This window comes from Ambystoma mexicanum, chromosome 5q (genome assembly GCF_040938575.1).
Source record: "Ambystoma mexicanum isolate Mex_15411 chromosome 5q, UKY_AmexF1_1, whole genome shotgun sequence".
Classification (NCBI taxonomy): domain Eukaryota; kingdom Metazoa; phylum Chordata; class Amphibia; order Caudata; family Ambystomatidae; genus Ambystoma; species Ambystoma mexicanum.
The window spans coordinates 357,939,934-357,964,675 of NC_090933.1; the positions used below are offsets into that span (position 1 = coordinate 357,939,934).

Consider the following 24,742-nt stretch of genomic DNA (forward strand, 5'->3'; position numbering starts at 1 on the left):
TCCGTTCTCTGAGAGTATAGCCATGAGCTTAACTGAATCTTCTGTGCATCTTTCTTCTGTCTCACTACACACCAACAATTTGCTCTGAATGACGAGTTGCAGGGTGGGCGGTAAATCCCCATTCCCCATTCGGTCCATAGGACCCATTGGAGTTGCGGAGTGTAAATACCACCTGCGGTAACTGCACAGGCTGTATTAGCGCCTTTGATATTTATTCTTCTGATTGACGTCAATCTCTTCATTACAAAATCTAATAATCACCTTAATATTTTTACTATTGTTTTATATTTATTAGTTTAAACACAACAAAAGCTTTACACTGACATATTTATTACCCAACATGTGCACTTTTTTAATTTTTTTGCGTATGCCTTCCTTTACTATCTTTAGTAAATGTATATCATCTAATTTCTACTCCATCTTGGAGTTTGATATGCACTCTTCTTGTTGGCCATGCCACAAGAACCCTTAACACCCAATATTTGGAGTTTTTTTTAGTGTGTACCATTCTGTCTCCTTGGAACCAGGAATCGAGGTATCTACTTCTCTTTGTTATAATCCCCCAAAATAATGTTAATTTTATATATAGGTATTATTTACAACACAGTCCCTGCCCGTATTTTTGCCAATCTCAATGTTCTACTTATATCTGTGGCTCAGCTCGAGTACCTCAACATTGACTGCCCCTCAACCGACCAGTTTGTCTTCCGTACACGGTTCACCTCCAGGGACCGGACAGGAATCTGGTCAAAGAGGGACCTGCTGAATGTATATTCTTACACGTGTTTCTACATGAAGTTTTCCACAGGAAGCTCTGTGGTCTTCTGGCTAATGGTGCGAGCAGTCAATCGTTCGGAGGTCTAAATCTGGCCTAGATCAATTAGACCTAAACCATCCACACTGCTAACAAAATGTGCTCTGGCACCTTGAAATGTCTCCTGTGCTAGATGGGATTACCAATAAGTCTAACATTTTCAGCACTGACCCTAAATAAGAAAGAATAGGAATACCAAATAATGTGTCTTTCTGGAATTCTATACAATAATTGCTAGACTCATTAAAGGTTTTTTTCAGGCACACTTCAGGGGGTGAGTCACTGATTTAGTCTAGCAGACTAACTCTGCCTTTCATCTTTCTGATGTCAATAAATGAGTACCAACACAGGTTGGGTGATATTGGATGTATATTTTTTCTATATAAAGGGCTTAAGTGTTAGTGCTATATAATAACATATCATTATCATTTGGTCATGGACGTCTGCTTGCATTCACAGTAATTTGTTAATATAGGCCTATACACACTGATCCATTCTTGTATGAAATGTACATCACATTATATTGATATTGTAACCATATTTTTTGTAGTGTACAATGCTATGTGATGACACTTCCTGTTTTGTCAATGGGTGAAAGGTTGTGTCCCATCGCTTCCCGCGATATCACTTCGGGATGGGGTCAAATAACATCACTTCTTGTGATGTCATCAGGGGGTCAAGGGTCATGTGATGTCACTTCCCCTGGAATTTTGGAGAAATGACATCCCTGCCTGTCACCCTTAGGCTCACATAATACCGACCACAAAGGAGCCATGTTATCCAGCTCGGTCCAAGACTAAAGATGACTGACATGTTAAAAGTGTGCGACTCTCTTAGGTGAGATGCAACATACCTTGGAATATGCATAGTATTATCCAACATGGTGTGCAGCATGTGAGTGATACAGTCTCTTTTCTTCTGCAAGATGTCAACTGTGTGTACAGCGGTACCGCACGCAGTGTGAATAACTTCAATCTTGCTGTCTTCTGAGTCTCTAGTTTGACTCCTGAAGGGGATAGTTGTAGGATGAACACTCAAAGATGGCCTCCGCACATCTCTGATGCAAGAGCGTGCCCCTACCTTCACAGAATGTATCATATATTTTGATTAGGCTTCTCTCAAAATGTGTCCGCCCATGGATGCATGTGAGGATTCAAAGTAGTTGTTGCATAATTTGGCGGTTATGTGAGACTTAAAAACAATAAGGGCCTGATCAAAGGAATTATTTACATGGTGCAAAGTGACTTTTCGCTGGTGCAAAGTGGCTTTGCACTGCCAACAAACACCCTGACTCATGGAGCAGTGCAACGTGTATTTTTGCATCACTTTGCACTGCAAAAATACACTTTGCACTGCTCCATGAATCAGGGTGTTTGTTGGCAGTGCAAAGTCACTTTGCACCACACATGCAAAATATTCCATGAATCGGGCCCTAAGTCTTCTCAAGATGGAGTTCTGGGTTTTCACCTTTATTTTGGTACACTCTGGCCCAATAAAAAAAAAGAACTCCTTGCAAGAGCCAGGTTACCTAAGAAAAGTGGGTAGCAGTCTTGTGAGTCCCTCCAAACTTCTTCCCCCAGATACTTAGGAAGCACCAATCACCAACAAACTGCAGTTGAGTTGGGAAGTTGTCTGGTTCTAGGGTGACCAGTTGTCATGGATCTGAATTGTGATGCTCTGCCCGGCATCTGAACGACTGGTTTGTTTTAAAACCCCAGGTGCACATGCAATCGTGTAAAAAGCAATGGCGAAAGACAAGCTATCATGCCTTAACACTGCCCTCTGTAGGATATTCGGGGAAGTTCTACAGTACGTCGACATTAAGGAGGTATTCTTCCCAATTGTTCTCTTCTGCCAGCAGCCTTACTGAGTCACTTGGGGTGGGGTGGTGGGGCTCGATGGTGATGCTCTACACATTTCTTTCCGGCACCCATATTGACTTTAAAGGTCCACAGTTATGACATGGTATTTACAGAACATTCTGAAGAAACATTCGCAGAACTGCATCTAAATTGTTTTTTACAATGACCTCCTACACAGAATATAGCATCAGTGCATTTACCAACCTAAACACACCCTTTGGATAAAATGCAGGGATTTTTAAAAACGATATGTGAAACTAAAAAAATCTATGTTTGTTTTTTGGCACCGAGTTGCAATGCAAAAGATATGCGGCCATTGCTTACACCAGTCATACTGGTGTTTATGCTGAAATACATTTGCAAGGCATTAGAGGTAATTGTGAGGACAGATAAGTAGTTGTCACAGTGTGGCGTGCACCTGGAGTCAGCACGTAGGTCACCTACAGATGTCCAGGCAAAGTAAGAGTGTAATGCTATTCCTTAGAGTCCTTGTTTGTCAGGCTGTCGTTGTAGTCCGTCTTTGCTCTTGATGGCCACAAGTGAAATGTAGCCTCACTTTTGATTGAACAGCAACTGCCAAACTGTAGTCCTACATCTCTGTTGGTGACCTGTCCCGGTTTTTAACTTGTATTCGGTCCCTCTGAGAAATGGAGCTACTTTGGGCCAGGTTAGCTGTCACAAATGTTCTCCTGCTGCACACGGTGGTATGTCTGGATTGAGATTGGAGGGTGACACAACCTCCAGGCCCAGTGATCCCCAAGCACCATTGGTATGCCCACCATAAAGGTCAGTGTGGGTGTGGACTCGGTCAAAGAACCCCTAACACCAGACTCTCTGAAATATCTCCACGCTGGTGCCTCTCTCCTCTTTGCCAATTGTTGGATCTCAGCTATGAATGGAATAAACGACTTCAAGGCGGGCTTCGTGTCTTCCTTCTACTGATGTCCTGCTCTGTCACATGTGTTGCTATTAGACAGCTAGGAACGGTCCTCTGATATCAAACTGCTCCCCTGGCAATACCCAAGAGGTCTTTGCCTATTCCACTTTCCGTTTTGTCCTCCCCATGACATTGTAGTATTTGAACTAGAACCAACCTTGTGCGTATTCCCTGTGATAGCAAGGCCCGTGCAATAAGACAGAGTTCTCCTTTAAATTGCCGTGAGTCCACCACACGTGTCCACCTGGTGAAGGAGAGTCACCAGGTCTCCAGCCGTATCAATGGCATGGCTGAGGGGTGAAGAAAGACAGCGGGAAAGTATTTCTGAATGCAGTGAATCTGTACAATAACTTCCTAGGAAGGGAGCTACAATCTCTGGTTCAGTGGATTTGTCACTTGTTCTTTCCTGTGAACACTTGTGAACCCAAGAATAAAATTAAACAACTGCCTTTACCTGCTTAAGCAACTTCTCTCAGGGGGTACATGGATGGATGCGTGATCCTTACATCCTACGTGTACAGTGAATTGTGTGCCTTTCTCAATCCTCAGTGGTAAGCCACAGTTTCTAGAAGTGATGCTTGTTGATTGAACATGTGGGACCAAAAGCGTCTCGCCTGTGAATGGGGGTCAGCCTCAAATATCTGTATATCCCTCCATCTTGCCTTTGACATAAGGGAAAATGCCATGTCACTTGTCTGCTTGCTATTGGTGACTGGCACACCAGAGTAACTCAACTCCTAGTTTGTCCTTGCTTTATGGCGAGCTATATAGGAAAGTCAACAAGTAAGAATCTACCCCTGTTCAAAGGCATATTTGGGGTAGGTACAAGTTGCAGCAGGCTAGGTTTAACAAATACTAGCCAGAAGGTCACAAAACAGGGGAAATTGAGTTCAAATAAGTTTAACTTTAATTCGTATACTGACAAACATCTAAAAGGTGCAGGCCTATAACATAACAAGAGATCTGAAAAAACAAATGAGCCCATAGGGCTGGAGCAAAAATATGTTTTAACTGTACATTGTAGTGAAGGTTAGTAGCATAGGTATTTGTGCAAATTCATGTACTACTTTTTAATAGTAGTACGCCATTGTTGTCGACACATTAGCTGATCAGTGTTTCTAGGTCGGAATATTATTGACCCTCAGGAGTTGCTGTGTTGTAGCAAGGTGGCTGAAGGGACCGAACTGTCATCAGGACGAGGTTGGTAGGAGAACAGGTAGTGTGAATTACTTATAGAAATAGATGACATGATGTGTCAGGGGTGAGTGACCAAGAGGAATGAAGTATATTGAGAAAAGGCTGCAGGTCGGTGACCTACCTTGATACTGTCGTCTTATGAACTCAAATGAATGAACGTCAGCCGCTTATGGTTCTGGTGAGGTTAATTAAATCCTATTGAATCGTGGATCTAGGAAGGAGGGTAACAACAGTTACCTTACTGTTTGATATGTGTGCTTATTATAGCAGTAGAGTGATTAATATGGGAACTTTACTGTTAGACCAAGCAAACAAAGGCTAAACTGAAGCTGTCACAATGGAATTGTTCATTAGATTGTGAATGTCAAGTAGGGTCGCCTACAAGTAAAAAGAATAAGAGTGCATCTATTAGTGATGTACACTGCTGTGCCTAACAATTATGATAATATCAAGGTTAGCAGTGGTGGTGATTGTGTCTTGGAGAGGCGATTAAAGGTAATACCCAAAATGGCTACACAGGTATGGTTGTTATCATATAGTGTGCGTCATTAAAAAGTGCTTATATTAGAGTATCATAGAGTATCATAGTTGGTTAGTAGAGGTAACTGTGTCCTATCTGGGCAACTTTAAAGAATAACAAATGAGGCTATTGCCAAATGCTGTGAGACATAGGGGAGTGCCACGTTACTAGACCATAGGTGCTGGAGACGTGGGTAGTGTCCGTATATCTACATGTTGTTACAAAAAGGGAACCGTGCCTAAGTGGGTGTTAGATGGCACTATAAGAACCTTATGGCCTCATAGAAGGACCACAAACAAAAAATGTTTGAGTTAATGGGACACACCGCATCGGAGGTGCTTAATGTGGCTCATGCATTGATGTAACGTGTGAGTTTCCACACGGAAAGCCATTGAGATTGGAAGGCCAATGGAAAATTGGCTTGTAAGAGTATATGGAGTACTTTTTGTAAGCAGTTTACCTAGTCGATGGGGCTGGCAGTGCCGTCGCTCACTGACAGGCAGCGAAGAAATTGTTTGAGGAACATCTTTCTTCCACCCAGGAAATGGCGAGCTGTAGCTCAGTCCGATGTCTGGTAGTGGGAAAACTGCGCAAATGCGCATTAAGATATTTGTGTCGATGCAATTGAATGAAGCTTTATTGTTCTTCACTCATTGACATTTTGACGGGGTGAATAAAGTCTGTGAGTGTTTGATGTGTAAACATATGAGGAACACTTCTTTCATCACAGCAAAATATATAAAATAATTCTGATGTTCACAGTCAGGGGTCTCATGTCAAACAGAAAACGATTCTGTACTATTTCGAAACATATGTAAGGCTCAGATGAAAACTGTGGTGCTTCGCAGAATAAACATACTTCACTTATACATTTTTACAGTACTTGAAGGTATTGTGTTGTAAAGTCTATCACAATATGGAACAGACAGGAAGCCAATGTTGTCATAATGGGAACCATACGCTATTAATTAATTGACATGATACTGTTTTGTTGAAAACAAAGAAATGATATACAAACATTCTATCAAGCAGTATGTTTAATTTTTTTCTTTCCGGAGTGATGCTGCATGTCTGATTAAAACCGTCAAATCCACAAGCACAGCGGACCACTTTTTTATGTCGCTGGTCAAAAACATTATTCGATTTTTACTTCCAGTACTTGATGGTGTTGTGCAGTATGGGACAGACAGGAGTATGGTCTATCAAATAAATGGGACAGACAGGAGTCCAATATTGGCATAATGAGAACCATGCATTATTAATTGACATGTTACTGTTTTGTTGGCAACAGAAATTATATACAAAACATTCCGTCAAACAGTATGATTCATTTCTTGTCAATGTTTCAGGGGTGATACTACATGTTTGATTAAGTTAGTCAATTCAACAAACACAGAGGACCACTTTTTAAATCACTGGTCAAAAAAGGGGTTATTCAATTTTTACTTTCAGTATGTTAACATCTGTTTCAGCAAATATAATTTTGTATGATTAAGGCGTACGTTTGGTTCAGCAACATGGGATTACTAGGTAAAATGGTCTGAAAGCTACAGTGGTTATAAGGTCCACAGTGTTCGGTTTATTTGAAGAAAAGATTCCACTCGATAGAAACGTTTAAGCCTTGTTTTACTGAATTTAGAATGCAAATCCACTGCTGTTGTAGTTTCCAAAGAGTTAAGTCTCTGTTTCCTCCTCTGATTGGATTTTTAGCTGTTTGAAGGACAAACCAAAAAATGTCATTGTGGCTATGGTTTTTTTGTTGGAAACGTGCCACCATGGGTTTGTCTGGTATTGCATTTTTAATACAAGACCTATGTTCGCAATTCCGCTGCTTTTTCCAATATACAGTAGCATACATGGGCACTGGATTGCACTGGATTGCATAGACTGACCATTTGCTTCTACAATTTGTAAAAGTGTTAAACACCCATGTTTTGCTGTTAAGGTCAATGGTTTGTAGGTTCTTGGTGAGGCAACACACAGAACAAGCTCTGCATCTGTGGTGGCCAGTAAATGGCGGTAGGTTCCATAATGTAGATTGCGGATTTGGTGGTGGACTTGGTTCAATGTAGGTATTGACCAAAAGGTCTCTCAGGTTCCTGCTGTGTTTAAACGCAAAATGAGATTTTGGTGGTTTAAAGGATTCTATTTGTAGAATATCCCAGTAGCGAAGAATGGTTTTCTTGATTGAATTGCTTAACGGAGTGTAAGTGGTTACACAAGTGATCTTCTCTTTGCAATTCTTGCGTGGCGTCGGAGTAAGACAGGATTCTCTGCTTATGTTTTTTCCCCTTTTTCCTGCTCTGTTGATAACATGTCCGGGGTAGCCTCTTGCCTTTAGCCTAGAGGCAAGATCCTGACTGGTACACTCGTCGTCTTCTCGTGTGGTACAATTCCGTCTTAGGCGGAGAAATTGCCCAAAGGGTAGGTTCTCTTTTAAACCTGCTGGATGAAAGCTGTGAAATTCTAGTAGTGTATTCTTAGAAGTTGGTTTTCTGTACAGCGTGGTAGATAAGGTGTTGTCGGTTGTTTTATGGATAGTTAAGTCAAGAAACGATATAGATGTCCTATCATGTTGCATGGTGAATTTGATGCACACATCTTGGGTGTTCAGCCAGGTGAGAAATTCAAAAAGCTGTGCTTCATTTCCTTCCCATATCATTAGGACATCATCGATATAGCAGAACCAACAACCGATTTGGATCTTGTACGGGTTGGTATTGTCGTAGATGGAATTTGTTTCAAAAAAGTCCATGAAAAGATTGGCTATATTGGGAGCAAAGGTGGCAACCATATTAATCCTGTTGCACTGTTGATAGAAGGTTGTTTCAAACATGAAGTCGTTTTCTGTAAGGGCAATACAGATGCATTTGAGTAGAAAGGCTGTTGGTGGTTCCAGGATAGTTCTTTTGTCAAGATACGACGAGAGAACTTGAATGCATTCGCGCTGGGGGATGCTTGTGTATAATGATTCTACATCAAGAGTGACTATAAAATCATTTTGATCGATCATGATTGTGTTTAATTTCTTGATGGTGAATGTGGTATGTTGAACGTAGGAGCACATCTGGCTGATGAATGGTCGGAGAAAGTGATCAATGTAAATGGACAAAGGCTCAAGAATAGATCCAATTCCTGACACTATAGGTCTACCAGGTGGATTTTGACTGTTTTTGTGGATTTTCAGTAAAAGGTAAAAGACTGGCAAAACTGGGGTGCGGTTGATAAGGAACAGTTTCTCGTCATCATCGATCCACTCTTCCTGCCACGCATGGCAAATTAAACTTTCTATCTCCAAAAGTAGTCTTGTTGTTGGATTGATAGGGATCTGTCTGTAAAATTTGCTGTCAGAAAACTGTCTTTGAACCTCTGCGTCATAGAGGGTCTTGCTTTATGGCAGGCTAGTCAGAAGAAGGTGAAGCGAGAAAAGTGAGTTTAATTCCCTATGATGCTCTTCAATGGTATAGCCAGGGTTAAACCATTGAATCCAATATGGTGATGTATCGGTGCACACACACCTTGTTTGGCACTCTAGCTGTATTTCCGCTCCTATGCAATGAGACACAATCATCACTCTGATATCATCACAGAGTGCTTACGGATTTTTTACTGAGGCATTCCCTAATGAATGTACTTGACTGGGGACAAATGCCCAAGAATATCCAACACTGTAACTAACTTCTCAAAACACGATGCACCCCTATCCTAGCCACTGATAGTAGAAGGCATACCTGAATTAGGACCTCTTTTTTTATTACACCCACCATTCTTTGTTTTGTCTCTGCTCTGGACCAAGGAGAACTAGCACTGTGAAGTGGCCATAGTTGACATGTTATTGCTATACAAAACAATTAATTAAATATACATCAGTGTGATACATGAAAACTGGATGGCTCTGAATCTGGGCCTTCTCCATGAGGTCGCATCTGGTGCTTATGGTTCTCCCAATCCTTAGAAGAGAAACAATTTCCCCAGCAACTCCACTGGCGCTCTTGTGGTTTTACTGCTGGTGCTGCTGCTAATGCAACGGGGAGACAAACTAGGCAATGGTAGATATAAAAAATAAGGGAGATTGAGACCACGCGCTGGATTGACCTGCGACTCGACATGTGAAGCAGGCTTAATTTTCCACGCCAAAATAACTGGAAAAAAGATACTCCTAAGATTCTCAACAAAAAAGCCTCCTTGCTCATGGTGTTAGAATAGCACCATATAGCCATAACAATAGTGTATGTGGTAGCAAATACAAATACTATAATATACTGTGAGAGAGAGGGAACAAGAGATATATGCGGGCTCAGAGTGTGTTTGTGTCCGTGTCTGTGCATGTGTGTCTGTGTATGTGTGGCGGTGGTGGGCACTTGCCTTCCAGCTGCCATCCCACTGCATGCAGCTAGTGTTGGCGGGGGGGGAGTTTGAGGGAGTTGCTGTCTGCCTGATGAAGGCAATGGTGAAAACAGCACAGCGTCATGCCTGGGCAATGTAGGCAGGGCATTATTGGCATGGCATCATCATTTTCTGTGAGAAACGTCAAGGGCATTCTTTTTTTTTTTTTAAATATGTTTATTTATAGCAAGGCAGTATAGGTTACAAACAGTATCGGGTGGCAGTATAACATAGCAAAAACAAGATTTAGGCTTTGTGTCCCTTTTCCCCTCATCATTCCGGTTTTCCCGGGCCAGAGATTCAGTCTATCACCCCCGCCTGGTGCGTACTCTCCTGGTCCCTCAGGGCCCAACGGGCGTTGATTGGTTTGAACGTCATTGCGGGAAATCGCTGATCATAGTCCAGCACTGGGGCCCATACGTTCTGGAAGCGGTACAGAGTCCCTGCTCTCGCTGCGGTGACCTTTTCCGCTATTAAAATGTCCCATAATTTTCCCCACCAGTGGGCAAGGCAGGGGCCGTCTTGTGACTTCCAGAAACGGGCCAGAACTGTCTTGCCCGCCAAGAGGCATTGTGTGAGGAGCTTAGCCCTATTGCCGGAGCGGGGGTAGATTCCGGGAATCGGGATCCCCAGTAGAATTGTTCCAGGGTCCAGCGGGAGGGCGGAGCCGGTGATTTGTTCAATGGTCGAGAGACACCTGGTCCAGAATTGCCGGATCTTGGGGCACGTCCACCACATGTGAAAGTAAGAGCCTGGTTGATTGCAGCCTCTCCAGCAGGCGGGGTCCACTTGTGGATTCATGTGGTGGAGTCTGAGAGGGGGGTAATACCAGCGCAGGGTGAGTTTATATGCGCATTCTTTGTTGGTGACGCAGGTGGAGGAGGAGTGGGTGCGGGACCATATGTCTACCCAAGTTTGGTCATCAATCGGATGGCCTAGGTCTGCCTCCCACTGAGCCATGGATCGAGTTTTTGCCGCCAGAAAGTCCCTCGAGAAGCGTCTATATATGGCTGAAGTTCTTCCTCTAGCCGGCAGGTCCACGAGGGTTAGCTCCAGTGGGGTCGGGGGGCGAGTTGCCGCCTGGAGGGTCTGGGGGTGTGAACACCAGTGGCGGAGCTGGCAATATGTGAATCTGTCCCTCTCTTGAAGCCGAAAAGTTTCCTTGCACTGTTCGAAGGTCCGGGGTCTGTTTTCGGAGTACATCTGCCCCAGGGTTTCAAGGCCCCCGTCTATCCAATTCTGAAAGTTGCGGGGGAGAGATCCCGGGGAGAAGTCGGGGTTGTGAAAGATCGGCGAAAGGGGGCCCCGGCCCCTCGGGATTCCCTTCTGCTTTAGAGCCCAGTCCCAGGAGCTCAGGGTCTGCTTTGTTGTCAGTAGGATGTCCTTCCAGCGCGCCCTGAGAGAGGGTTGGATGTGAGGGAGGAACCGGAGGGGGAGCGGAAGCTGGGCTTGCTCCAGTTCCACCCATCTGGGGTGGGCCGTGCTCGACTGCCAGGCGTGTAGGTGTGATAGTTGCGCCGCTGTCCTATAGGCCTGCAGGTCCGGGACCCCTAGGCCTCCCAGCCTGGCGTTACCAGTCAGGGTCTTGTGGGGGATCCTGGCCCTTTTGCCTTTCCATATGAATTTCGATATCTTCCTCTGTAATTCTTGGAGGGTCCGGGCCGGGAAGGGCACCGATAGGGATGAGCAGGCATAGAGGAGCCTAGGGAGCAGGTTCATTTTGACGGCTATGATCCGGCCCATTAGTGAGATCTCTTGCGTGGTCCATCGCTTCAGGTCCCCCTCCAGCTCCTTGATCAGTTTGGGAAAGTTGGCCTGATAGGTCTCCTTTGGGTTCGCTGGGATGAGAACTCCTAGGTAGGGGATCGAGTGGTCCCGCCATTCAATCGGGCACAGACCCGTCAACGCCTCTTTTTCCTCTGGGCGGAGGCCGATTCCTAGGGCCACTGATTTGGCGAAGTTGACAGTAAAGCCGGTGACCTCCCCCAATTCCTTTATTTCGGCCAGGGCGTGCTTCGCTGAGGTACTGGCTTCCGTGAGTGTCAATAGTACATCGTCCGCGTAGAGGGCGATTTTGTGGTGGGACGAGCCCACCTGAAGTCCCTTAATGGATTCATTCCGCCTGATCTTCTGGGCGAAGGGCTCCATTGTGAGGGCGAAGAGTAGGGGTGACAGCGGGCAGCCCTGCCTTGTCCCACAAGACAGAGGTATCGGGGCTGAATGGGCGCCATTGATCCGGAGGATGGTTTTGGGCTGCTTGTAGTTCGCCAGGATCATGGCCCGGGCTGTGGGGCCGAACCCAAATGCTTCCAGGGTGCATTCCAGATAGGACCAATCGACTCTGTCAAAGGCTTTGGTTGCGTCCAGGGCCATTAGGGCAAGGCCTTGGGAGTTGCGGTGGGCGATGTTCACTAGGTTCAGAGTCCGCTGGATGTTGTCCCCTGCTGCTCGGTGAAGAATGAAGCCTGTTTGGTCGGGGTGGATTATTTCCGGTAGGATAAGTGCCAGGCGGTTAGCCAGAATCTTCGAGTACAGGTTGGCGTCGATATTCAGTAGGGCGATGGGTCTGTATGACGCCGGATCTCTCGGGTCTTTCCCCGGCTTAGGCAGCAGGACCGTCACCGACTCTTGCATTGTGGGGGTCACAGATCCCGAGACCTGGAAAGAGTTGAAGAGGGCCACCATGTGGGGGATAAGCTGGAGCTTAAATATCTTATAGAACCTCGGCGTCAAGGGCATTCTTAACCACGTGCCTAACTCGGGTAACACTGACATGGAATTTTTGGAAAAGACACCATGTAGGAACCATCAATACCAATGCAATGCCAGTGTTGCGTCCATTTAAAGGGTGTCATTCTAGGTTCTGCTTTGCCTAAAACAAAATGTGATTCTGGTCTAAAAAAATCAATGACAGTGCTGCCCCAGTAAAAGAAAAACATTTAGACTGACATTTCCATTTCCTGGGGATATATATATGCCACCTTGTCATTGTTTGCAACTTGGCCAACACTGCCATTTAATTGTTGAGACTGTATTGACAGTCTCAACAATGCTATACCAGTATTGCTACAGTTAAACACAATTCAATTCAATTACATTGCCTCCTGAAATTTAAGAGTCCAAACTGTAGAATGCCACGTCTTTTTAACTCCTGTTAACCATATTGTTAAGCTGGTGTCTACATTGTCTCCAGGAAACTGCAGTGCCAAATATGTGCCAACTTGACAATGTGTTCACATTTTGTAACAATGTCATGACAAGGCCTTGATGAAACTATCTGTAGAAAATGGAAATACCACTGTGAAAGCTAGCGTTACAGTGTCATGAACTGGGGCACCACTGGCGTGGTGCCATTGATAAAACTGAAATCACAATTTCTTGGAGGCAATGTAAAAACGTGCTACACCATTTCCTGAACACTGGCACAGCAATGATGTAGGCGATTTGACATAGAAAATATGTGATTAACTGGGGCATTTTGATACTGACTTTGTAATGACCAAATTGTCTTTCCAGCGTTTAGGGTCACAAATGTTCTCCGTGAGCTGAACTCTGGCATATTTGTTGTTCATGAAATCACTGAGCATTATCTGCAATAGACCGCCTCCTGGGCAATCCTTTCAGTGATATCCTGACATTATTGAAAACACCATTGATTATTTGGACAATACTCAGATATAGTTTGGAAGTGACATGGAATGTAGTTGCAGCTCCCATGCACCTTTATTCTGACTTGTATTTTATTAAGTAGCACAGGAACAGTGACGTCAATTAAAACCTTTTCACAATATTTTAAAACGGTCCAAATATCTACTGGCAAATGATTTGCGATTGGCAATTGTTCTGGTGCGGTCGTAGCATACTACGTCAGACTCTGCCTGAGTGATGTGACACACATATTTGTCTTGTTTGCATCCAATGTTTCTGTCTGGTGCACACCTTTCTGATGGGCAGGTGCAAGATGTCATGTGAGGAAATACACCTGTCAAATGTTGCAATATTTCATACGCTTGTAAGTCATGTGGCCTTTTATCCAGGTTCTGTTCTAAAATGCATCAGGACAATCCATTACTTTTAAATATTTTTTAGGGGAGAGGGTTTGGTTTGCTCACTTGCATCTATTAGGCCAGTTTGAAATCCACCAGCCGCCATTTTGTCCCAGGTGATTGTGAAGAGGTATGCACTGGTGTGTGGAACTAGCTTCATATTAAATTATCTTTGTGTTCCTTGGTTTTATTGTTTCAGGGCAGGGGTAAGTTTGGTTTGGAATTTGAACGAGAGCCCTTTGCCTTTTCTAAAAACCTTGAGGGTTAATGACGGGGAAGGGGTCCCAACAAATAACATCAATGCGATGTGTTTTATTATTTTCATTGTTTTAAAAATGTTGCCACATTTCTGTGCTTTTATTATATTTTATATGCATTGATGATGTTTATTATCATGTGTTTTCTTTATGGCTTTGAGCTGAATAAAGATTAAACAACAACAGATAATTGTTTTACAATGTTTAGGGTTTGTGTGTAAACCAGAATTACGAAATTGCCATGAGGCTGTCATTTTAAGAAATCTATCAGAGAACTTTAAATAGTATGTCGGGGCCCCAGCGCATCACCCCGTCCCAAGTATGTTTCTCTAAAAAAAATCTGGTAAATGCGGCCCTTTAAACCATGATGGGCAGGTAAAACTATTCGAATGTGAAAGGTTTGAAATACTAGTACTTCCGGTTTAGTGGAATTTCAAAGATACATAGTGCCAAGAGGTACATTATTACAACATGTGTGCAGATGGCACTAGTGAAAGAAAAAAGGATTGCCGGTCCGCCTCTTGTGAGAGATTGGTGTCTGCCCCGTATGCACGTTTATGAAAAGTAATAGTAAGTGGTGCATTTTAAAGGGCACCGGGAGAATAACACAGTCCAGAGGCATGATGGGGTTTAAAAGAGAATGTTCATAAGTGCTGGGGTTTCTCTCAAGGTCATTCTTCAGAAGATGCTGGTAAAGTCATCCACTTTAGATGGAACACTCTGGGCGTGGGACATCGTGCTTGGCAAGAGTTACATTATGACCTCACGTGATTGCGGGTTCTCGACATCTCGTTTATCTAAATCTAAAAAAAACGGATATTCACAATGCATTCCTGCCTTGTGTTGTAATCAGTTCTGGAAATGGAAATAATTGACTGGGGCGTTAGGGGGCTATGGGAAAGAATGGGGCCCCTGGCCACGTCACATAACACAGTATCTATTTTCATAAAACCCAAGCATGGTCATTTGGGTAAAAGCAAAGAGCATTATGGGAATTTAAGAATGCCCACAATTTTGAATTTGAACCATGCCTGATAGGGATTCAGTAAGAATGAACCCTTTTGAGCGAGTAATGGAGGTTGGACTCTGCTCTTTTCATTTGTCAAAATGCACACCCTAGCAAAAAAATGACTGCAAATTGTAAGCCATGTGTACCGATTTCAACATTCACTCTTTTGTGTTCAGTCTTGGCTAGAGGACGTTTCTGGGAGTTTCCAGCACTTCTTTTTTCCAGTCTGCCCTTCCTTCTATGGCTCCTTCTTTTTCTCTTCCTCCGACCAGATAGTGCAGTGAGTTAAGTGCTTATATTTGAGATCTATGTTTTCTTTGTAGATTACTGAGTTATTGCCAGCCGGGCCGTCTCACCCTTTCATCATCCAGCATGGCTAAACTGAGTATCAATTAATGGCGTAACATGAACACTTTGTGCCTCATTACGACCCTGGCAGTACAGAGTGAAAGGCGCCGTAAAAGGTGCCGGCGCCGTTCACTCTGTACCGCCGCATTACGAGTTCCCCTCGCGGGACACGGTAAGTACACCTGGGAAAACCAGGCGTGCTTACCGGGTCCCGCGAGGGCAAGAGGGAGCAAACAACGGGCCATCTCGTAATGGCCCGTTGTTTGCTCCCTCTCCCATTCCCATTCAGCCCTATGGGGGCTGAAATGGGAATGGGGAAGGACCGTGTCCGAGTCCTTGGAGGGAGGAATTACCTAGCCTTCCGAACTCGGAATGGCCCAGTAAGTCCTCATTCCGAGGACCCGGACACCGACGCGATTTCGGCGGCAGCCATGCCGCCAATAGCGGCATGGTTACCGCCAAACTCGTAATGAGGGTCTTACTATGTGCCATCAAACAGCAACAATGATGTTAGTAACTGAAATGTAGAAACCAAGTTAGCACGTGATCTTTCCTCATCCGCATCCTTTTCTTTCTCGTTGTGTGTCCCATCAGCCCCGCTTTCTTTCCCTCACACTTTTCTCTTTCTATCGTTTCCCTTTCATGTTCTACTCATCCTACTTTGTTTTCCTGTCCCTATTTTTCGCCCCTTGTTTTTGATTCTTGGCCTTCCTTTCCACTACTTCCTCTGGGTTTCTGCCTCTCGTTTTTGATGGAGCCACTACCACTAACTGTTTCAGGTCCGTCTTCCGCATTGTGGTTTATCCGCATTGTGGTTTATTGCCTTCTTTCTTGGGGAGGAACAGGAGAGCTATAGTCTGGACTCGTTGCTGGGCTTGGATCAGCCGGAGAGTCAGATGAGAGTGAGGTCATAGGGCCACGGAAAATGGTCCTAGGGATCCATAGATCCAGTGTTTACTACTTGCCAACTCCCCAAAGAATGAAAAGACTAGGACAAGGAAGAGTGTTGGGTGGTATTTTTTGGGATTACATGCATGTACATTTCATTGGAGCAAGTCCTTGGGCCTCATTACGAGGTAGGAGGTAGCCATGGTGCTGTCAGCATCATGGCTACCCCCTTACCGCATACCGGGTCCGGGTTCTCGGAATGGGTACTTACCGGGTCATTCCAACCTTGGAGGACCAGGTAAGTCCCCGTTCTGAGAACCATTCCCCATTCCCGTTTGAGCCCCCATAGGGCTCAATGGGAATGGAGAAGTAGCTAATAACGGTACCACAATTTGCGGTACCGTCATTAGCTCTGAAGTCCCTTAGCAGGTCCCGTCTTTAACACATGGTCAGACCAGGCGTTAAGGAAGGGACCCGCTAAGGGACCTCGGAATATGGAGGTAAGGGATTACCGGCACCGGCACCCTTAACGGTGCCGGTAATCCCTTACCTCCTACCTCGTAATGAGGCCCAAGGGCTTATTTTACTTGTCACAGTTGATTAAACGCTCGGCCCACCCATGCATTGACCTTTAACCTTCGCCCTGGATTACTCCCTGTTTTTTCTACTGGAGGCTCCAGGGGATGTGGCCCTTCTTATAGGACATTGGGGAGGGGTGTTTTCTTATTCTTGGAGATGCAGGTAACTGCCTGCCTCATGAGGGTGGTGCACCTCTGAGTGTAAGCACAGTGCCAAGGAGGGGAAGGACTTGGTGTAATGAGATTACTGGCAAGTAATCCGCACTTTACTGCTCGGTGAAATTGGTGTCATTCCCTCCACTGATGCCTCAGACCAGCTAAATCTTCCTGTGATGGAGAGGATATTTGATAATCCAGGGCAGGATCAGGAAGAAGCATGAGGGCAGACCTGCCTAACCTCCAGGATTGTGCAGGTGCCTCCGGGAAGAGTACTAAATCCCCAGGTTTATTAGAGGCTGCAATAAAATGTGGCGCTGTCTTCCCTCAGCGAGGGCCCCGGATTCCTGTCAGAGACACACCGTGCTGCTCCGGCACTGACGCTCAGAGCGCCCCCACTGGGCCGTTTATTAAACACTTAACACCTCTTTGTAATGACAAGTGATAAGAACTTAGGGAGCATGACCTAGTTTGCAATAGAAAGCCCAAAATAAAGCTCCAGATAAATATTCAAGCGTTTGCCTTTTTTTCAAGACGAATAGATTTTAACTGTCTCTCAATTCCATTATGTCAAATAACTCATAACGGAAATGAGAGACGTTTAAAAGGTGTTTGTTATCAGGCCTTAAGTGTGGAAAGTATGTTTGCCAAACCTAACGGTCATTTGCTTGCATTACTCTGCATTCTGAAATTTGCATTGGACGTCAGGGGCAAAATGGAACAATAAACTGTGTTTGCTGAACATATTTCTATTTGGGTTTATATATTTGTCAAGCTGTTTCATTAGGATTTCCGTACTCCTCAAGTCATTTTTGTAACACAGAATATTCTAAAAAGCGAAACATGAACACATACTCCTACCAAATATGCCTGAGAACATATGCGGTCAAGTGCTTTCATCGTAGACTGGTCTGAAATCCTAGCTTCACCAATTAACTAAAGTGTGTGATCCTGGTCAAATACTATTATCCCGCTGTGCCTTATCCATAGATTTAAAATGACAAATGTGTAGGACCGGCTTGGGCCCTGAATACATGATGATCTGCAAATTAAACAGAACACATCTGAGCAGTCGTTTTTAATTAAAACAGGGATATTTAAATTTACCCAGATAGAAATAAATTAGAGATGCTGCCAGTACGTTTCAATTGCTACGATCTTTTTTTTTCAGATGCCTTGTAACAAATGTTCATTTGGCATGAATGTCTGTATATTTATGAGTCCCCTTTATTAACTGAGGGTGTGACGAGGGCAGAGTTCTCAGGGTTTTGATTTTCTAATGCAGGCAGGCCTGGTTGGGGGTCTCCTGTGAGTAGTCTGACGAGATCCTGTGCCGAGCAGTTCATCTGCCACAATGTCACATTCTAAAGAAATGCAAATGAACCGAATGCTGAACATTATCAGGAACTGAAGGCTTGAGGTTACTCAAAACATGGTGTTCTGCTGTTTCTTCAAGGATTTCAAATGAACACTCCCCAAAGCTTCAAATCCGGAGCCACAGCTACCTGAGGGCAGTCAGCGAAGTGTCAATCAACAGGAGCCTGGACACCTTGGACCCGGCTGCACTGCTTGCGTCACCTAAGTTCCGCTCGCGGAACGAAAGCTACATGAGAGCCATGAGCACGCTCAGCCAGGTAAGTGCCCGCCTGGGGTGCTGAGATTAGAAATTTAAATGTTTGCTCTATCATTTTACCAGATGACTCATACTCGTACATGTCTCCGTCCTACTTGCAATGTATGACACAAATGCTGTTTTCAATAAAGTTTTAACAAAGAAATAAACATGTTCTCATTCTGCTATTTCAGCATGCAACCATGCCCAAAAACACACACAAACACACACAGAGGCGTGGCTTCGGTTGGCGGATGCTAAGTGGCAAGTGGGCACCCCTTCAATGCTGCTCAGTTGTCGGATTTAGAGGGTGCAGTTCAGGGATGTCAATTTACCAAAATGCCAGGGTTTGCGAAAGTGACATCACATGACCCTTGATCCCCTGATGACATCACAGGAAGGGATGTATTTTGCCCCACCTCCGAGTGACAGCACAGGCAGTGATGGCAAATGACCTTCAGACGTTTCAGATGCATCTAGCACCCGTGTTTCCAGGTGCTCACATTTCAGCCAGATATAAGAACCGAGGGACAGAGGGAGGAAAGATTGGTCCATATGTAAAACATACATAATGCAGTATTTCTAACAGGATAACCGAAATCTGTAAGGCAGGCTACAGCTAGCGTATGAAACATCTATAGATCAAAGTACACAGAAGTACGTGTTATCTCTGGTGTTGTTGTGTCAAAAAGGCACTGACCCGGGGAGACGTGAGCTGCAGTTTAACCAGGAGAAAAATGCTGCACAAGCAAGGCCGGAAAATGAAATCATTGACCAGGATTTTTAGTATCAACAAAATTCCATGGTTATAAATGTAGATATGATTCAGCTGCCACTAAAATACAAGAAACCTATTAGACTGGTCTACATGCAGAGAGGGGAGTGCACCCAATGATGTTTTCTTTGCTGGAGTATGATAACTGGGAAAGGCTCTTTCAATATACCCAAGACCCCCCCCTTCCGACCCCATAGTTTTTTATTATCTAAGCGTAATACTGGGTGCCAGAGGACTTTTTTTTAATGTAATATCATTGCTGCACACATAAATTCATAGCACCACACAGTTATTTGCTTCCCACCCGAGGACTCACTGGCAGACTTCAAGGCGCGCACTACACACTACCCCTTTGTCAGACCCAGTGGTGTCTAATGGCGGAGCACAACATTTGGCAGATCCCCTGCGAGCCATGCTGCGGGCCCCTCCCAAGCTCCTTAACAAAGCACAGGGCACGCCACACCCCAGGCCGGTCCAGACCACCACGTGTGTGCAATGTCCATGATGATTATGCCGCTGCAGGGGCATGCACTACTGCAAGTGAAAGAAAGTAAATATGTTTTTCCAATCAAAGCTTAAATCTTTAACGTAACATAGAGAAAAGGGGTTGGTGCCTCGTCTACAAATATACCATCCACAAGTGGTAGCTGTTGAGTTGTTTTTTTGGAGGGTGTAAATATTTGCCACAAGTGTGTGATTGTGACTGAGCATAGTGAGGGAGCCCGAACTAACGAAAATGGGTTGGAAGGGGTGGGGGGGGTGAGAGAGGATTCTTCTCCCTCCCCAGAGTTAATGTTTTTAATAATGGGTTCAAATTGTGCATTACACAGCACACTTTCTGGGAATATTTGGGTAAAAGGCCAACAATCGGTTTTGTAGGGTGTAGGGTAAATCATGAAAAAAGTACAATAGAGCAAATGGCATTTCCCAATGCATTATCATGCCAGTCCCTGCAATATATGCCAGTATAATAAACATTTGTATGCTGGCGGTGCTCATCCATTTCCATGCTGGCTCCACCAACATATGCTAGTGTTCCCATATAAGACCATACTTATGTTTGCTTTGAGAGACGTTTTTCTATGGTATCATTACTGGCACTGGGGCACAAAACTGGCTCTGCGAATATATGCCAGTACTCCTATGTAAGTAACAGGTCAGCAGATGTCCGCACACTTGTGCAACACTCCTGTCCATGTATGTCTCCTTATATTGTAAACCAAACAATATCTTTTTATCTTTTCCACTTATTAAATAATCCACAAAGATTCCATATTTATAAAAAATCATAATATTAGGAGTTGCTTTAATTTTGAGCTCTATTCAAAAATAGGTTGTAAATGTAACAAATTAATTGCAATTATCCACATTCGAAATGTTAAGCTCTTAACTGTCCAGAATTACTTTGATCAACAAATATTTTTTTAAACAATAAGTGTTCTACATATGTATATATAGACAAACTGTTTTTCCATTTCTTGTGGCTTGCTCTATGCGTTTCGGAAAAAAAAGATTCCCATTCACCCACCAGTCACTCACACTTTCTCTTCCATCCACTCATTGGTTTCACTTCACAAGCACACACCCACCCACCCAGAACATTCAAAGACAAACATCACATCACTTCTCATTCACCCACCATTCATACATACATCTGACACGCACTTCACACATGCAAAGCACACATCATATTACAAAAAAAGAAGCCTTCTTACCTTTTTCTTGCAGCTTTGGTCCGTCCTTCCAGGCTCCCTCGGGAGAAGGGGTTGGAGCTGAACGTGGCATGTGACATGTGCCACATTTCATGGTTCGCTCCTACCCCTACTGAGTGCCTCACCAGCCCAGCCTTCACCCTGATAGGTGAGGACTGGGCCAGGAACCCACCAGACCTGGTGTGGTGCGGCCCCCTGCACTGCGGGAGGGCCCGCTAGACCAGCAGCACCCGTTTTGATTTTTGCAAACCCTGGTGACCCCCAAATGATGCCCGTAGTGCAGTTGGGTCTGAAGGTGCAGGTTTGGATCAGAGCTGCCATGACGTGGCTTCCTGCCTGGCCTCCTGCCTGGCCTCCTCCCTGACTTCCTGCCTGTTAGCTGGGATTCACAGGGCTATTGTCAGGTACAGGCTGCGGAGTAGTAAGCAATTCATGGGAACTGGGTCCTGGGGGCAAGTCATTCTTCGGGACCCTTTCCTAATGTGAAATTCCAATTCTTTGGTAAAAGTGCTAATGTTGTCTTTCTTACGTGTGATGGGCGATATGCATTTTAAAGCAAAGTCCCCACAGCAGCCCACAGTAGATGATTGGTTAATTTGTGAAAGAAGAAATCCATTGAATACCTTTAAAAATGCACAAAGCTGCCTACTTGCTTTACAAGCAAACCCCCCACTTTTTTAAAACCTGCACTTTTCATCCATGTAATGCAAAACATGCTGCCTGCTTGTTCCAAATAATGAAAAAAGAACGTAACCTTAATAGATAACATAACCAGCCCACAGCTAATTATACTACCATCTCAAATTCCTGATGTCACATGTGAATAGGACATTCAGCTCTCCCTCCTTTTTTGTATTCTGTTACTTGCAGCTGTTTATTTATAATTGAAAAGCAAATCTATGAGCACTAAAATGCAGATACCCACACAGCAGAGAATGCACCACTCACACCTGACTGAAGGATAGATAGATATGTGCATTAGGGCCCTGTGGAGCGATTGTTGCATATAGCACCTTAAAAATAAATAAATAAATGAAACTTCTGCGCACACCATCAGTCTAATCGTGCTCTGTCCTGCAAATTCTACAGCCAACCGAAGCTGTCCAAAGGCACATGTGCGCAGTCCATCCAGTCCGTATTTGGTGGTTTCTTTGCATTCTGACATCTGTTGTTCTGCACTAATAAGGAAACAGCACACGCTTTATGTGCATTAAGATACTTCACCAGTCCTGACCTGCAGGCCTGCATGATCCTATACATCTGCTACTTGTGGTTCAGCCTTTATATTGGGGATATTAAACTTCACTATTGTGTAAGTGAGGAAAACGGTATGCGCTAAAAAACACACACACGCACAAGTCCGGCAGGAAACTGTTTATCTTCCTTTGGACGACACAGTAGCTCTGGTTCTGTGTGTTTTTCAGAAAATGAAAGAAGTGAGATGGCAAGAGTGGCCATTAGTTTGTCAACCTTACTAGCCCTCAAAATGTTCTTACTCAAAAGTTACTTTTCTTGTTGAATGTTATCCCCCCCCTTCCCACCTTATTAATGAGGAATCGGCTGCCCCCTTAACCCAAAGACACTAGGGACAATGATATCAAATGCCTAACCAGGCTTGTGTCCAATGGGATTCATTTATGTCTATTGTGTTTAAAAGAATGTAGAAAAACCAGCAAGTAAAGGCAACCAAATAAAATGGTCCCATTCATAACAATATGGTTATCCTTCGATTGCAAAAACAATGCATTCACACATTAAAAATTAATCTAAGAGAAATGTAAACACATATAAATCAGTTTGGCATAAAGTGCTTGCGTGCTGCCTACTATGATGTAGAAAAGTAAAATATTGCCAATTTCTTCTGTCTGCGTAATATTTAGCTCAAAATACTGTAATACAGACAAGGACAGATGACAACAAACAATGGCATATCAATTTAAATGACCAATGCTGTGTACATTTAATCGTGCTAAAGGTAATTTAGGTCAACTAGGGGTCAGAAGCCCTACTGTTCTCATCGGTGGTCAGTCATAATCTTGAAAATAAAATGTCGAAAGACAAAAATGTCGGAAAAAAAATGTCGAAAAAAATGTCGAATTATTTTTTTTTCTATCTTTTTTTTGGCTCTAGTATATATATAAAAAATAGGTAAAAACAAAAAAAACATTTTCAAACAAAAAACGTCATTAAAAAAAAAAAATTGAAGAGGGCATGGGAAGGGATACAGTGGGTCATTACAGGCATGGCAATATTTCCCACAGAAATACTGCCATACGAGTTTACTGTTACTGCCACTTGTGTTCACCTAATTCTGAGTGGCGGTAAAATATGTGTCAGTCCCCCTTCATGGAATCCCACAAGACTCCATTAGCGACTTTGAGGAATTACCTCCAGTGCTCCAGTCTTTGGAGGTAACGCGGTGGAAATAGCTGCATTCAATTTATGGAGATATTCCCTCCGCTTTACCTCCAAACACTTGGTATGGTGGTGTGGTTAAAGGTACTGCAATTCTGTTACCACCGCTTGTTTTACTGCACCACCATACCCGTAATGACTCCCAGAGTCTACTTTCTGAATGACAAATTATAGAACCAGGAAAACTGGCCTAAAATCACAGCCTTGCCCTTGACCCAAGTACGTGATCCTGGACCAATCACTTTACTTCACTGTGCTTTAGGTTCCTTATCTGAGAACATTGTCATTTCTTTGAGGTGATTCTTTTAGCTGTGCACTACATAGGGTCCAACTCATACATGGGCTTAGCAGACTGCAGAGTTGCAATCTATGCAATAACGTTGACCATCTATATAGTGAATTCCACAGGGTGAAGTGTCACTCAGAGCTGCATCGATCTTAGGCCATGATTCTCTTCTCATAGATTAATTATTTTTATTATTATTATTATTATTATTATTATGTGAAAAAAACGAATGCTGCAATGTTAGTATTGTGAGTGTAGGATGACGTGGGGCGTGAATGAGAGGTTTGTGTAGCGGACATACAGGGATGTGATAAAACAAAGATACGTCCTGCAAATGTAGGGCAATACAACGGAGATCCGAAGAGGCAGGCGTCATTGTAACATATGGCTATTGTTTCCATTAAAATGGCATAATGAAGTGAAGGATACCAACTCACCCCCAGCCCCTTTTTATTTGGGTACACTGCATAGCTTGCTGGGGGAAACTCGGCTCACCCAGTATTGCAGACTAAGCTGTGCCGCTGCACACAAGCATGCGGGCACAAGCACATGCACAGCCGTGTAACGCATGAAAACACAGTGCATTGTCACACATACAGCTTAAAACATTTTCTTCAAAATGAGACCAAAGGGAAATCTCTTGAAACATTTAAGAAACAGTTCTGGTGGGGGTTCAATGAGGTGGCATGCGTGTTGCATAACATTGATGCATGCCACATTAAAAAATCCTTTCTACCCCCGGGAACAATGTATGGAGTCCGAAGATGCTAGGACTGAGTTAGTGCCCAGCATGGGTCTGTATTCCCAAAGGCCAAGAATAATGAAACAAAGAAACATGGAAACTAGACAGTACAAGAGTAGTACAGTAATTCAGGTTGAAATACTCTCAGCTTTATTGTCAAATTGCACAAACAAATTTACCTTATGACATCCCTGTAGATTAG

The 24,742-nt window shown here is 43.9% G+C and overlaps 1 protein-coding gene across 8 annotated transcripts in view; it reads left to right on the forward strand.

The window, feature by feature from the left end:
- The window catches only part of DLGAP1 (DLG associated protein 1), a 2,039,252-nt gene that overhangs the window by 1,494,202 nt on the left and 520,308 nt on the right, over nt 1-24,742 (forward strand). For all 8 annotated transcript variants that reach the window (XM_069620841.1, XM_069620846.1, XM_069620840.1 and 5 more), the window contains one exon: nt 18,455-18,632. In XM_069620841.1, the coding sequence (XP_069476942.1) occupies nt 18,455-18,632 (178 nt within the window). The remainder of the gene's footprint in view (nt 1-18,454; nt 18,633-24,742) is intronic.